This window comes from Callospermophilus lateralis, chromosome 9, assembly GCF_048772815.1.
Source record: "Callospermophilus lateralis isolate mCalLat2 chromosome 9, mCalLat2.hap1, whole genome shotgun sequence".
Lineage (NCBI taxonomy): Eukaryota > Metazoa > Chordata > Mammalia > Rodentia > Sciuridae > Callospermophilus > Callospermophilus lateralis.
The window spans coordinates 105,013,519-105,028,635 of record NC_135313.1 but is presented as its reverse complement, the minus strand read 5'-3'; the positions used below and the strand labels follow the sequence as shown (position 1 = coordinate 105,028,635).

Sequence of the window (15,117 nt, the reverse complement as noted above, 5' to 3'; positions counted from 1 at the left end):
TTAATCACTTCAGATATTCTCCCCTTCCTTCCCAAATAATATTTATTAAGTAGACATTCTAAGTTATGGACTCCCATTTCAGGAACTATAATATCACACCTCCTGCAATTCAATTCAGGCTTCAATGAAAAGCTTTTATCTAAGGCATGGGACCTTTTCTTTTTCTTTTTTTTTTTTTTAATCAAATATGGGGTAAGCACAGTTCCCATTATATTAACTGGTTCAGATTTGTGGACACAAGCAACTACAATGTCATCTTTTAAAATTATGTTGAATGAAAAATCACATGTTGGTGAATCCATTTACTTTGTCTATTTATCAACATGAGGTTTTACCCATGAGAGCTGATGATTTCACTTGGAACACTTCTATGTGCCATTATTCATTACAAATACTGTAGAAAAATAACATGCCCCCAATTCACAGTTCTATCACCTAATCAACCCAATAAAATTTTTTCATTAAATTTCACTGGTGTATCTGATTAGGACATTGTCTGAAAACAATTAGCTCATTTAATGTGATGAATAGACAGTAAATTAAAGCATTCTATTTTTAAGCACTACAACATTTTCCTTATTTAGAAGATATAAAAGTAAAACAGAATTCAGATAGTTGAATGAATAGGCTAAAAGCAAAGGTACCATTAAATTTTTACTGATATCAACATGTTTTTATTTCACAAATAGAAATATAAAATTGATATTTAACTTCTAGGACTAAGATAAAATTTCCACCCAAGTCAGGAGAGGTATCTGAGGCCTAATTCCAAATAAAACCACTATTTTCTGGATTTTCAGGCTTCTTTTAAGAATGAACAAAATCTCCAATTTTAATTCTTTTCTTTCCACTAAAATTAGAGTGGACATGTGAGTTCAATTTGAAGTATGTTTCCATATTGCTTCATTCAGAGGTCTATTATGTTTTTACATTCATATTCAAGCATTTCTATTCTACCAATTAATATAGCAGAGATTATGGATGCAATGAAAGAAAGCAATTCTGTTGTGGAGTAAAAATTGTTATTTTCTGCTGTATTAAATTTTCTCTCCTGAGACTGTATTTCTGGTGAAAGTATTTGAAAAGCTAACTGGAGTACAGATACCCCTTATGCAAAGCAGTCAAGACACTTGCTATGTATTTTTTATGAACTGTAGAGTAATCTACTATATTTTGATTGTTATTGGAGTTATTTACTTTGCATCCGGATCAAAATTAATGTGTTGACTGTTATGAAACTCAGTATATATATATAATATATATATATTATTGGAAATTAAGTCTAGGCTACAAAATGTGGAATGGGGATTCAACTTATTTCCCAGCTCATATTTACCTTGGTAAAAATATAAAAAGCAAGGCAATTACAGATGTTTGAAATAAAATCAAAAGCTTGTGAGGTTCTTAGTATGACTCTCAACAAGAGATGTTTTCTTCTTACACTTAGAAGCAAAATATTTTGAAGTAAATGGACCTTTGAAGTCAATAGTGTAAAATTTTATTCCTGTGTTCGCTGTGTTCAAACATTTTTCAAAGCATTGAATTTTTTGCTCAGGATCATTTAAGTGCAGCCTCTTTTTTTTGTCCTCTCTCTCTCTCTCTCTCTCTCTCTCTCTCTCTCTCACACACACACACACACACACACACATACACACGCACACACACACACATATTAAATTCTCTGAAAAAGAAACTAATCAACTTAGAAATCTGTGAATGAAATTTTGTCCTGACATTTAGAAATACTGAGCAAGTTTTCTTTATTAATGTTGTAAAAATTCTTTCATCCTTTATATTGACATTAAAGATGCACTAAAACATACAGATATTAGTATTCTGATCTTGACATATTCATGAAAGAACCTGAAAATAAGTGAGGATATCTATCCACACGGTTACTGTCCTAGGGAAGCTTGACCACAAAATGTCTGAATTTAAAATTCCACATCAACCTTAGGTTGTATCTGTCTAAAATCTCACAAATTATGTTTCATGTTACATTTATACCTTTAGCTCACAAATACTTGCAAATGACAGTAGTGCCTTAGACAGTGTACTCAAATGAAAAGTTTAAAACTTACTACAAGCTTCATAAAGTAGAAATCAGGAGGAAACTGGAAAAAAAAACAAGAAGGACAAATAAATTCATTAAAAGGTATTCAAGGAAAAATAAAGAGAAATCTAAAAATATGCCAAGGAGATAAATGAAAACCACCAACAGAATGAAAATAAAGAAATACAAAATATCAGACATAGCTACAACTTAAAATCTAACTGATTCCATACTGGAGTTCTTAAATGAGATTAATAAGAAAACAGTGGAAGAGATAATATTTAAAATCATGATATAACAACTGTAAGCAACAGCAAAAATATTCTAGAAACCAAAGAAGATATCTGTGTAAGGTTGATAAAGTTATTAATGTAAGCTTAAATTGTATAGCTAAAATGCAAACCTAGCACCAGGTTTTGAAGCACTAACTCTTTAGACATAGTATTCATGATAAATACATAAAAATTGATAGAGGTCTTTAACAGTAAAAAAAAGTTGTGTTGACCTAATTTACACACTAAAAGAAAAACTGATTTTCATTTTGTCTTCTGTAAAGAATCCAATTCAATCCTTTATGCAAAATAGACATCTAAAATAAAATTATTCAGTAAGGCTAAAATCTTGATACCAAATAAGAGAGCATTTATTCTCAAAGCATTAAAGATGAACAAAAGAAAATAAATTATAAAAAATATATAGTAGTTAAAAAATCTATATCTGAGCCATAGACAGCATATGGTATTCAACTTTATAGTATTCTATGGTATTCAACAAAATCATTATTTAGAAATATTAGAGTCATACAAAAACTAATGTTTGCTCTGAGTAGAAATGAGTCAAGTGGACCTAAGACTTGAGACCATAGATATAGCATAGGTAGATAATTAGGATATATTAATATAATTATAAATATTTGAACACACATCAATGAAACATAATATATTTCCTTCAATTTTATATGAGACATTAACAAAATTGAACACATACAGGACAAAGAATAAAAACTCACTGACTTCTGTAAGCAAGAATGATGTTGTATTCACCTAAAACTAAAAAATTAATATTAAAAAGGGGGGGATAGTAGGGGATAGGAATGGTAGCAGAACACAACAGTCACTAATATGCCATTATGTAAAAATGTGAGTGTGTAACCGATGTGATTCTGCAATTTGTATTTGGGGAAAAAATGGGAATTCATAACCCAATCGAGTCAAATGTATGAAAGATGATATATCATGAGCTCTGTAATGTTTTGAACAATCAATAAAAAAAAAAAGAAAAAAAAAGGGGGGGGCTGGGATTGTGGCTCAAGTGGTAGAGTGCTCACCTAGAATGTGTGAGACACTTTGTTAGACACTCAGCACCACATAAAGAAAATAAAATAAAAATATTGTATCAACATAAAACTAAAAGATAAGTATAAAAATAATGTAATCACAGTGCAATATCCTAGAGATCAGTAAGATTTTATGTGTGTGGGGGGGGTGGGTGTGAGTGTGTGTGCGTGTGTGTGTGTTTGTGTGTGTTACTGGGGATTAAACCTGGGGCACTATACCACTGAGCAACATTCTCCAAATCTCCAGCTTTTTTTTTTTTTTTTTTTTCTCTTGAGACAAGGTATCATTAATTTGCTGAGGCTGGTCTCCAACTTTGTGATCATTCTACTTCAGCTTCTTGAGTCACTGGAATTACAGGTGTATACCACCACATGCTGCTCCATATTACATTTTTTAACAGGTTTTCTGAGTAGAATATATAAAATGTAAATTTTCTCAATTTTACCATTCTCTGCAGAATTCAATCCAGAATTGCAAAATTTATAAAATATCAATAATAATATGAGGAAGAATGATAGCATGTATTCTCAGAATCAGTGGTCAGAATAAAATATAGAGCTTTAAGTAATTATAAAAATGTAAATGAAAGAATAGAATCAAATGTATTGGATTCTCAACTCAAACACCTAGAAAGCAATTGGTAAAAATCAACATAAGACAGAAAACCAAGTGGTTATAAACAGAAAGAATAGAACTAATAAATTTAAAAAATAATGCTTTTTCTTTGCAAAGAAAGAAGGAAAAGAAGAAAGAATGAGGAAAAGGAAATAAGACAGAACAAAACTTGATCTAAATCAACAAGAGAGATTTTAAAAAAAAGTAAAATTATTATTACGATGATAATGGTGGTAGTGGTGGTGGTACCAGGGATTGAACCTAGGAGCACTCAACCACTACAAAACATCTCTAGCCCTTTTGCACATTTTGTTTAGAGACAAGGTCTAGCTGAGTTGCTTAGGACCACACTAAATTGATGAGGCTGGCTTTGAACTTGAAATCCCCCTGCCTCAGGCCTTCCAAACTGCTGGGATTACAGGTGTGCGCCACAGTCCCATCAAGAAAGTAAAATTAGACAAGATAAGAAATGACTAGTGGGACCAAAAGATATTTTAATAAACCATTAGAGAATATTTCTAGAACTCTATGCCAATTTATTTGAAATTTTATTTGAAATGAACAATTTCCTGAGGAATATATTTAGCCAAAATTGTCCCCAGGATATAGAGAGCTTTAACTGACTTATGACACAGATGAAATAAAATCTTAGCAAAGAATCATGCCACAAAGGAGTGCCAGGCTTATATGACTTATTTTACTGAGAATAATTCCAGGCTTTGACAGATAATCCCACATAAGTTATACTGTGCTACAGCATAGATTTTCTTTTTAATAAAAGTTGTGAAAATTTTTACAAAACTTAATACTAAATTCTTTTTATAAAACCTAAAATTTACACATCTCTGCCTAAAATATAATATTTATTTAGAAAAGAGATATCACCAACATTTCCATTGCAGTCAGGGACTAAAAAAGATACATGCTATTGCTACTTTAAACATTGCATTGGAGGAATTATTTAACATAAAATCATAGAAAAATTAATAAATGGTCATAAACTTGGAAAAGTATTCAGTAAGAGAACAATATTTAAAATAAAAATAATAGATTTCTTATATGTAAAAATCAATTAGAATCTGTAATGAAAGGAAAAGTACTTTTTATAAAAATATATATTTAGCAATAAATAGGAAATTGAATATAAATGTACAAACTTTTTGTGAGGAAAATTTCAGAATGTTCCTGAAAGATAGTCAGATAGGCTTAAACAAATGTGGAAACTTCTTGTTCTTGGCCAGATTTATAATGTTCAATAAATAATATTATTGAAATAATATTATTTCTATTAAAAATTTTACAGTTTTTATAATTATTTATTTGTAGTAAAGTTTGTGCTGAAATGTTTTATGTAAAGTTGTCTAAACTACACAGCTTCTAATCATTTAGGAAAGAGTGATTAAAGTCTTATGTTCCTACCAGTCTGCTATCAAGTTCATGCATAGGCGTGTGCTCACCTGAAGTTTTCTGAATGATTTTTCTATAGCTCAGGAATAAAGGTGCAATCCAGTGTCCTTTTGTGTTTCTAAGAGTGTGTGTGTCTCCTGGAGATTTAAGACAGAAAACTGAATGTTAGCAGAGAACTAAAAAAATTAAATGTGGCACCAGCAGTTGGTATTTTCATGTTTACTAGAGAGGTGCTGGTTAAATAAAAAGAAAATCAATATCTTCTATTTCTTTGCAGAGTAAAAGTGAGCAAATTACTGTGCGGCATTTGACATCAGGCAACTGGGAAGTGATAAAGATTTTGGCATATGATGAAACGAGTCAAAAAATGTGAGTGCTTTTTGGTTTCACGTCAGGCAGGAAGTCAGATTTTTCAAATGAGATCTTTTCTACTAGATTTGTTTTGCTTACCATTCTAGTGAAAATAGCCAGCCGTGTAAAGAATAATCTCTTTTCAAAGACTTCTATACTTCACTTAAAGACATCTTACACAGAAGCATACACATGACACATACAGACTGAGATTACGAAAAAAGGTGACGATTTTATAAAGAACAAAATGTACGTTTTTCAGATGGATCAAAGTCCTGTGGTTGAACAGCAAAACAGCACTTGCTTGTATTTCCGCAGTTTAGAAAATTCAAGTGAAAGCTGAGTGTGACAAAGATACATCATTACTGATGTTTGTGCTGTTTTCTCTCCTGGACAGTTACTTCTTGAGCACAGAGTCTTCTCCCAGAGGGAGGCAGCTGTACAGGTAGGCACTGTGAAAGGATCTCCTGACAGGTGGGCTTCTTAATAGCCATTAACCCAAAATGATGAAGAGGTGCAAAATTTTGAAATGTTATTTTCAGCATGGCTAGGAAAGAGCCATCGTGTGATAAAACCTCATATTCTTGGTCTCATCTCTTGGTTCTGGGTCCTCTATGAGTCTGAAGGATTATACCTGATAAAAGGAAACTTTATCTGCTTTTAATTTCAGAATCTCTCTCTCTCTCCCCGCCCCTCTCCCTCTCTCCCTCTCTGTCTGCTCCTCTCTCCTTCTCTCCCTTCTCCCTCTCTCTCTATAATTTGCTTCTTTCAATTCTCCACATTATTTGAACTTTATGTATCTTCCCCAGTATCCACTTCTTCTGCTGAGTCTCATTTTGAATTTTTGCTACATTAATGCAGCACATATATAATTTGTTCCTAAATAAAAAACATAATAGCTCTGTGAGCACTTAGTGGAGAGTATAAAGCAGAAGCTTCCTTTTTTGTCCCATAGTTCATAAAATCCAATGAGACTGCTGTGAACATTATTTAAGGAATGTTCATCACATAACTAAAACAAAACAGTACATGAGGGAGTATTTACAGCTGCCTAATTTTCCCAAATGTAGAGCTGTATTCATAGAAAGAGCTGGAGGACACACTTATTTATCATTACAATGTCTCCTCACTCACAAAGCATTCTTCAGACTTTACAAGAAAGGACTTTTATTTTGGGGCAGCCAATGACCTCTTAATTCTAGACTTCATACACACTTTCTAATTTTCATTTCATAGGTCCATTTTTTAAATGTCAAAACTGCCATGTCCTATTTTAAGTGGAAATGCACCATGTTTGAAGAACTATCACCTCTGATTCTTTCCAAGTAGCCTAGATGTTCCTTTGAGAGCAAAACCCTAACTCCCCCTAATTCGCCCCTGCACGCTCATTCATGTACAATTAATTCTTTTTCCTATAAAGCAATCCCTCCTTCTTATTATACCTCCCAGAAGTTCATTTTCTTTGTTTATTCTCTGGGACCTTCTGGAACTCATGTTCCCAAATTCTGACGACTTTCATTATCTTCTACTGAAGAAAAGCTGTTTGTTAAGAGATATCAATTCAAATTTTGGTTTAGAGGTGTTAATCAAAAGTGCTACTCACTTTTTCTTTCTGGTGACCTTAAGCTTATCTTCTTGAAACACATATTATAATTAATGCACAATCATTCAGAGGGTGAAAATATTTATTTGATCATTGTTTTATTGCTTCTATTTTATAAAACTCTTAAAGAAAAATAACCATGTCAGAATTTAAGATTGGTTAAGGTGAGCAAATGGAACTGCCTCAATCTCCCTTCCTTTTACCATTGTAAAATGTGATTTGAATCACAATGAATCCTAAGATTTGTGAGCTTGCCTCATCTTTCTCCTGAGGAGGCAGAGCAGTCAATATATCTATGACCTGTACTAGTGTAACCAACTGTGCTATAAAGAAAATGTAGTACCAATAAATTTTCCCTTAAATAGCTCATCAAATGCCAGTTGGCTTGACTGTAAGATAATGTTAGTGTTTGATCCAGAAAACTCAATCAGTGTCTTGCTCAAGCTATAAAAATGGTCAATGGTTGACTTAATGTATGGCCCCGGAGTTCCCTGCATACTCAGAACTATATTAACATAGTTGGTAATACATTTGTTTAGTTTCAAAATTTGCATTTCTTATTCTGGCAATCTCATAATCTAAGTAATGAGAAAATATCAGCATAAATCTCTAGGGAGCTTGGATCTGAAAGCTTCATGGAAGCATAGAAAGGGAAAAGTTTTAAGTCTTAGTCACTGGATTGCTGTGTGAAAGTGGGACAATTTCTAAGGCTCTCTGTGTTGCTGGTTATACAATATTCTGATATAACTAATGAAACTGGATTATATGGCTAAAATGGTAAATTTTATGTTCTATATATTTTATCACAATCAACAATATAAATGGATATGATTATCTTATAAGTCATCATACTGGTAAACTAGCTAAATTGTTTTACATGCCTAGTAAATACATATTATATTGCCTTTAGTAAAGTTAAAGTATGAATTATAATTAGCTTGCAATGTTTCAAATGTGTGAAATTTTGACTTGTGAACTCAAATTAACATTCCATTGCTTCTGGTGCTTCTGGTACCCACTTTAACACCACTGCTCCATCCCATGACTGTGGCCCACTGCATGTTGAAACCAATGTGACTATTATTTGTATATAAATTCCCAAATCGTGTTTCATTCCAAAATGCAACTGAGAAAATTTTGTACAATTTTTAAAAGATATTCTCAGTTATATTTTCATCCATTAAGTAAGATAATATCATTTATAAAATAAGACATTCAATATAAGTAATTTAACCTTGGGTGAATATGTCTGCCCCATAATGTTAAGCACCATTATTGTAAAATAAAGATGATGATAACTTTTCTCTTTACCTCCTGTATTTATTAAAGCATGTGTTATCATTAGCATTATATGTATTATAATACAGAAGTTACTTTTCTTCACCTAACATTTTACTGCAAAGTTCTTAATTCTCTGAACAAAATACCCACAAAACGAAATTACACCTCATTATATGGTTTAGTTTCATTATATTTTAATCTTGAAATGCTTCCATTTGGAAGAAAGACTCCCCCATGTAACAGTTCCAATAAGTACTTTTTATTGCAGGTACTTTGGGAGGAAAAATATGACATTGATGCCAAATTCTAATGCTTAGACTATTGAGTTTAGAAAATCATAAGCTTGACTTTGTGTGAATTGTGGAAATATTTATTTATTTTTTGAACTGACATTTATCAGTGACTACTTTATCTCTATCTGTGGCCAATTTCCTTTAAGTCTGAAAAGTACAGAAATATGTGTAAAGAAAATGCAAATAACAATAAGTTACATTGAGTCCTATGGAAATCAGTTTCTTTATAGCCATATATAAATACATATTACATATATACAGGCATGCATAATTTTAATTTTATTACAGAGAAGAAAAATGTGTGTGTCTGAACATTAATAAAGGAAATTCATTTTGTATGTGTATGGTGAGTCATAATTTATAAGGAACTTCTGTGCAAACACTGATATAGCTTTTCTGTTTAAGTTACACTTTATTTAAATGTGATATACACATTCAAGTAACTTCTAACTTTCATTTTCTTTCTCCAGTGCTTCTACTGAAGGATTATTAAATCGCCAATGCATTTCATGTAATTTTATGAAGGAACAATGTACATATTTTGATGCCAGTTTTAGTCCCTTGAATCAACATTTTTTATTATTCTGTGAAGGTAAGGTAACATAGGATTTCTGATTGCATTTGATGAGTTATCTATTACTACCATAAATAAATTTAACTGTTAAACATTAGAGATACAAATAGCAATTAGGAGTGAGACCTCATGTATATATAATTGATAAAGGCTATATGAACATGGGTATTTTTAAAAAGGTGAATATACATTGATGAACTCAGCTATTTAAGAAAAGTAGTAGTGTTGTTACAACAATGTGTTTGTTGTTAAAACATTTTGGATATATGGAAAATGAAATTTCTCTGTTTCTGTTTTCTTTAGTTCTGAGCAATCCCATCACACCTATTACTTCTATTTTTGGACAGTATGCCATATCTTCCATGATTATATAGTATTTCTAGAATGTTCTTAAGAATCACTCACTCTTTAATCTGTTGCTCTGTTTTCTGAAGACAAATTGGAATCCATGTGCCCTCTTATAATATGATGAACTGAGTGTTCCTTCCGTCTAAACATCAAGCTGTTCTTTTTTTTAGAGAAAGGAATAGACTAACATTAACTCCTTTTTAGTTATTGCTCTCTTGGTATCTAAAATGAAATAATCAAAAGAGAAAAATACCTCTTTAATATTATCAGGGGGAAAAACTGGATTTTTAGATAGAGTTCCTAATTAAGAAGGGAGGTTCAAGATAACATCTTATGGTAAAAACTTAACATATATTTTAAATATTTGAGATTTTGGTTAATGTATTTTTAAATAAACATATGATCAGCCCCCTTTTTCATTATCTTGTAGGTAAAAGTTTCAAGTTTAAATAAATTCTTTCTTTCGTGACTGATTACAAATAGAATATAATTTCGGATCAGCTGATGGCAATAAATGTCATGAATCAATTTCCTCAACATCAGTGATTATTGTATAAAGACTAAAGATAGAAGAGTACAGCACATAGGGCTGGCTAACATCAAAGAAGTATATAAATAAAGGGTATTTGGGAACATGAGGGTCTTAGCAAAATCAATGGAAATAGTGCTATTCCAAAGTTCTTAATTATTTGAACAAAATACCCACAAAACGGAATTATACCTCTTTATATGGTTCAGTTTCATTACATTTTAATCTTGAAATGCTTACATTTGGAAAAAAGACTCCCCCATGTAACAGTTTGAATAAATATTACTTAGATGTCTTTAAAAATATTTATACTTGTATTTTTAACATCAGGTCCAAGAGTCCCAGTGGTGAGCCTACATAACACAGACAACCCAGCAAGTGAGTACACAGGATGTTGCTTTAGACTAGTTCTGCCTGGCATTGACATTAGCCATTATGTGTTTTTCAAGATGTCTGAAGAACCTTCTTCAGACCCAACATGGGGAAATCTGTGTGGACACCATCAATTTGACACTATATAAGTAAGAATGACAAAAAAATCGAGTGGCTTGAGTTATCTTACAGCTAGGATTGGATCTTAGCTGCCTAAAATGGGGTACCTACTATCTACCTCAATCCCATGATGAATGATGAATGAGGCAGGTGCCTTTCAACCTTCTGAACCTTTCATTCTTTATGGGCCTCATGTAGGTTGTTCCTCTGGAACAATGCCTTATATGGACATTTGGAATAATTATGAAAAATATGTTATTTTATAAATGTTATACTGTCTTAAAGATATCTACATCTTCTAGTTTAATATACTCACTTTTATTCATTTTATGTTTATTCAACTTTATTTTTAAGTAGATATATACATTATCAAGCAAAGTGACCAAGCTAAGGCAATACTGTGTTTATGTACTTGGCAGTAGAGTGGATAAATAAACATATGCTTGAGCTAAGTTTAGAAATACATATCCAGATTGCTTCCTGCCTTCCTGTGTCATTCCTTTCTTTCATCTTTGCTTCCTTTTTTCTTTTTAGTTTTATTTGATCAATGCTCTTATGCTCCAGTGATTAAACATAAACTACTGTAATCTAAATGAGGCTCATTCTATTAACTCTTTTCATCTTTAGAACTTCCCTGAGATAGGGAGTTTTATTATCTTTTTTTTTTTTTTTTTTTTTTTGGAAAAGAAAGCTGAGACACAGAGAAGTTAAATAACTTGGCCAAAGTCATACTTCTAAATGGCAGGGCCAGGAATAAAGTAAAACAGTTTGACTTCAGGTTAGGGTTTTTGCTCAGTGTAGAAGTGCACATCTATAATCCCAGCAGCTTGGGAGGCTGAGACAGGAGGATCATGAGTTCAAAACCAGCCTTAGGCAAAAGCAAAACACTTAGCAACTCAGTGTGACCCTCTCTCTAAATAAAATACAATATAGGGCTGGGATGTTGCTCAGTGGTAGAGTGCCCCTGAGTTCAGTCTCCAGATGGAAAAAAAAAAAAAAAAAGATAGGGTTTGTAATTAGTAGAGTACAATGGTACCTTTTTCTATCATGTTTTTGTCCTGTATCACATTTATACTGAAGTAGGAGTCTTAGATATCATCAGCTAGAAGAGTCACAGATATAAAAGTGGAAAGTTGAATGATAAATAATATTTTGAGAAAACAGGCACCATTTATACATTGCAAGACTACCAATACTATACTTATTTATACTATCTTCATACTTCAATACTAACATATGGAGGCTAACTGCCTGCCCTGGACAAAGACAGATTCAAATTTGTATTGTAGTTTTTATTATTGTTATTGCTGTTGTTTTGTCTGGCCTAAAGATGGGTTAGCATATATTTTATTATTTGTTTATTCCTTTACCCCGGTCCTCAGTATATATCTTAAAAAGGTTATAGAAGCAAACTCAATCTGTTCAATACTAACAGTGACAGCAAAAGTTATTAAAATAAACACAGCATGGTTGATGAAATACAAGGAAGGATGAATTACATAAATTCTTAGAGAAATCATGATATGAAATGATCCCATCATATACTTCTTGTGAGATCTTATACAAGTTAGTTAATGCCTCATAGGGTCAATTTCTTCAGAGAGAAATAAGCAAATGAGTTTGCAGTAAGGTTGAAATAAATTCATAACATTCAGGCCACACTTTATAAATGACAACTACTGTATTTTATTGCATATTCTGCCTTTAACAAAGGGTGATTAAAAGGAAATTCCCACTCTAATTTTAATTTAATTTTTTTTACTATAACAAGACAATGTTTTTATAATAACATTGTGGCAAATTATGAAACATTTATTCTGCAAGTTACAAAATATGTCTCTTGTAAATGATGAAACATTTCTGTTTAAGGGAAGTCTTTCTGATCTTCCTAGTTAGATGCCAAATCTAATTATCTCTTGATCAAAACAAATTTTTTTAAAGGGCTACAAACAGTGGTCAGGTGTTCACTTTTCAAAGAACAATTACTTATGGAAATAAAATGTACATTTAATGAGAAGTCTGTCTTTTGGTTGGTAAAAGTAAATACACCAATGAATCAGTATTAACTCATATTGAGCCACAGAAAAAAAGCCACGAGGAGAAACTTGTAAAACAAAATTAAAATATTTAGCAAACATGAAAAACAACACAATGGTTTTCAAAGAAGTGAAAAATAAACATTGCCATGTAAGTTTTTGTAACAAACTCATAGCAGTACAACTTTACTTTAAAGATGAAGATATAATTTCTCCTAACTTGCTAGCAGAAATATAAATCGAAGCCACCATTTTTTCATACATTTTTTTTAGTTGTAGATAAACACAATACCTTTATTTATTTTATGTGGTGCTGAGGATCAAACCCAGTGCCTCACATGTTCGAAGCAAGTGATCTACCACCGAGCCCTGGAGCCACCATTTTGGGGAAAATATTAACTTAGTCATAAATCTTTGATATTTTATGTCCTTTTTATTTACTTTTAGTGGTTTTTTTTTTTGAAAAAAAAAATGATTCTAAATCAAATTATTTTAACAAGGCTATTGATAATAAAAATATTATAAATTACAAAAAAATGGGAGTTTATAGGAAAATTTAATGTAATATGAGTCCCCTGGATGGCTCCCATTTACTGTTCCAGAATCAAGTTTAACTCCTTATTCTTCTCTTCCATGTCCTCTGGCTCAGAAGTAGTTTGTGTAGATAACTTTGGTTCTGTTGACCTGTGGTTGACAGTCAGATTCAGGGGATAGCAATCAGGTAGGCAACTAGTGACAGGGAGTAAGTGACTTGGAGTTATCTATCCATCAGGCCTGTTCCTGTAGAGTCTTCACAGATTGGCTGTAAGGTCTGGCTAAAGTTATTGACCTCTCAATATGGAATCCATGCACAACCATCTGCATGGAGATCCTAATAAACTACTCTCTCCTCCTGACCATCAGGCTTAACAACTCTCATAACCTTGGGTTACCATACCATCCTTTTTTTTTTTTTTTTTGTCTGTACTGGGGATTGAACCCAGGACCTGCCCATGCTACACAAGTACTGTACCACTGAGCTACATGCCCAGCACTGTACTATCTCTTAGGTTCCTCCTACCTCCCAATGTCCATAAGTCTGCAATAAATATCTTTATCAATAATCTTAATAAATTATTCTAATGGTTGAATACTATCAGTTTCCTATCAGAATTAAAATAGAATATATTTGTAAAAAACTATTTTTTTAAATGTTTAAGTTACATGTATAGGTCATTAAGGAATCAAAAAACTAGTTGAAAATGTACATAAAATTTCGAGAAAATACATGCAAATATTAAAAGTTTGTACATTTATTTGCCGGACAGCTTCCAAATGATTATGTTGTAGTTCTTCTGTGTTTTCTAAAGGTTCTACAATGAACATATTACTTTTATACTAAAAAAATAAATCCTTCAATAAAATGCTTAGTGACTTGAGAAGTGGCATAAATATGTAGAATTTTACTTAGTTAATATTTCAAAAGATCTTTTTTTCTGGACTGCTTTCTATATTTGTTTATTTTTCATTACATAATAAAATAATCAAGGCAGGCTAACTTTATAAAGAAGAGAGGTTTATATTGGCTTGCAGTTTTGGAGATTCACTGACCAAGATCATGTAGACCCCATTGATTCAGCCTCTGGTGATAGTGTTCTTGCTGTCAGAGTCCCAAGGGACACAGAGCATCTCATGACTGGAGACAGCACCTGTCTATATCTGTGTCAGTGTGTTTCTCTCCCTCTGCTTATGAAGCCACACACAATTCATTCATGAGGGTGCCAACACCAATAGCAAAGTCAGATTAAGTTTCCATCCTCTTGACACCATGGACACAGGGCTCTGGGGATCTATCTCCTGTGGGACTCTGGCCGACAAACCATGTTCAGAGCATAGCACTTCTGTTCCCTGTTCTCCTTTGAAATTTCAGCTTTCTCCTTCTCTAACTTCATGTATTTTTTTAAATTTTTCTCTTTTTTCTTTTGAGCTTCTATTTCCTTTCTTCTTTTCAATTCCATCTCCTTTCCCCCATCTCTCATTATACTGCCTCTTTCTTACCTTTCGTGTTTTCGCCTCCTTCCTAGTTTTCTATCCTCATTGTCTTCCCTTTACTTCCTTTACTTTGCACCTAGAATGATAATAGGCCACTACCTCCTGTTACAGTGAGTAACAAAGAATGTGTATTAATATACTTTCTGAACTTATCATGAAAAGAATGC

General features: G+C 32.2%; 1 protein-coding gene across 2 annotated transcripts in view; it reads left to right on the top strand.

The window, feature by feature from the left end:
• Dpp10 (dipeptidyl peptidase like 10) overlaps positions 1-15,117 on the top strand; it is a 622,276-nt gene that overhangs the window by 561,359 nt on the left and 45,800 nt on the right. For both annotated transcript variants that reach the window (XM_076865657.2, XM_076865658.2), the window contains 4 exons: positions 5,690-5,781; positions 6,161-6,208; positions 9,411-9,532; positions 10,722-10,769. In XM_076865657.2, coding sequence (XP_076721772.2) covers positions 5,690-5,781; positions 6,161-6,208; positions 9,411-9,532; positions 10,722-10,769 — 310 coding nt within the window. The remainder of the gene's footprint in view (positions 1-5,689; positions 5,782-6,160; positions 6,209-9,410; positions 9,533-10,721; positions 10,770-15,117) is intronic.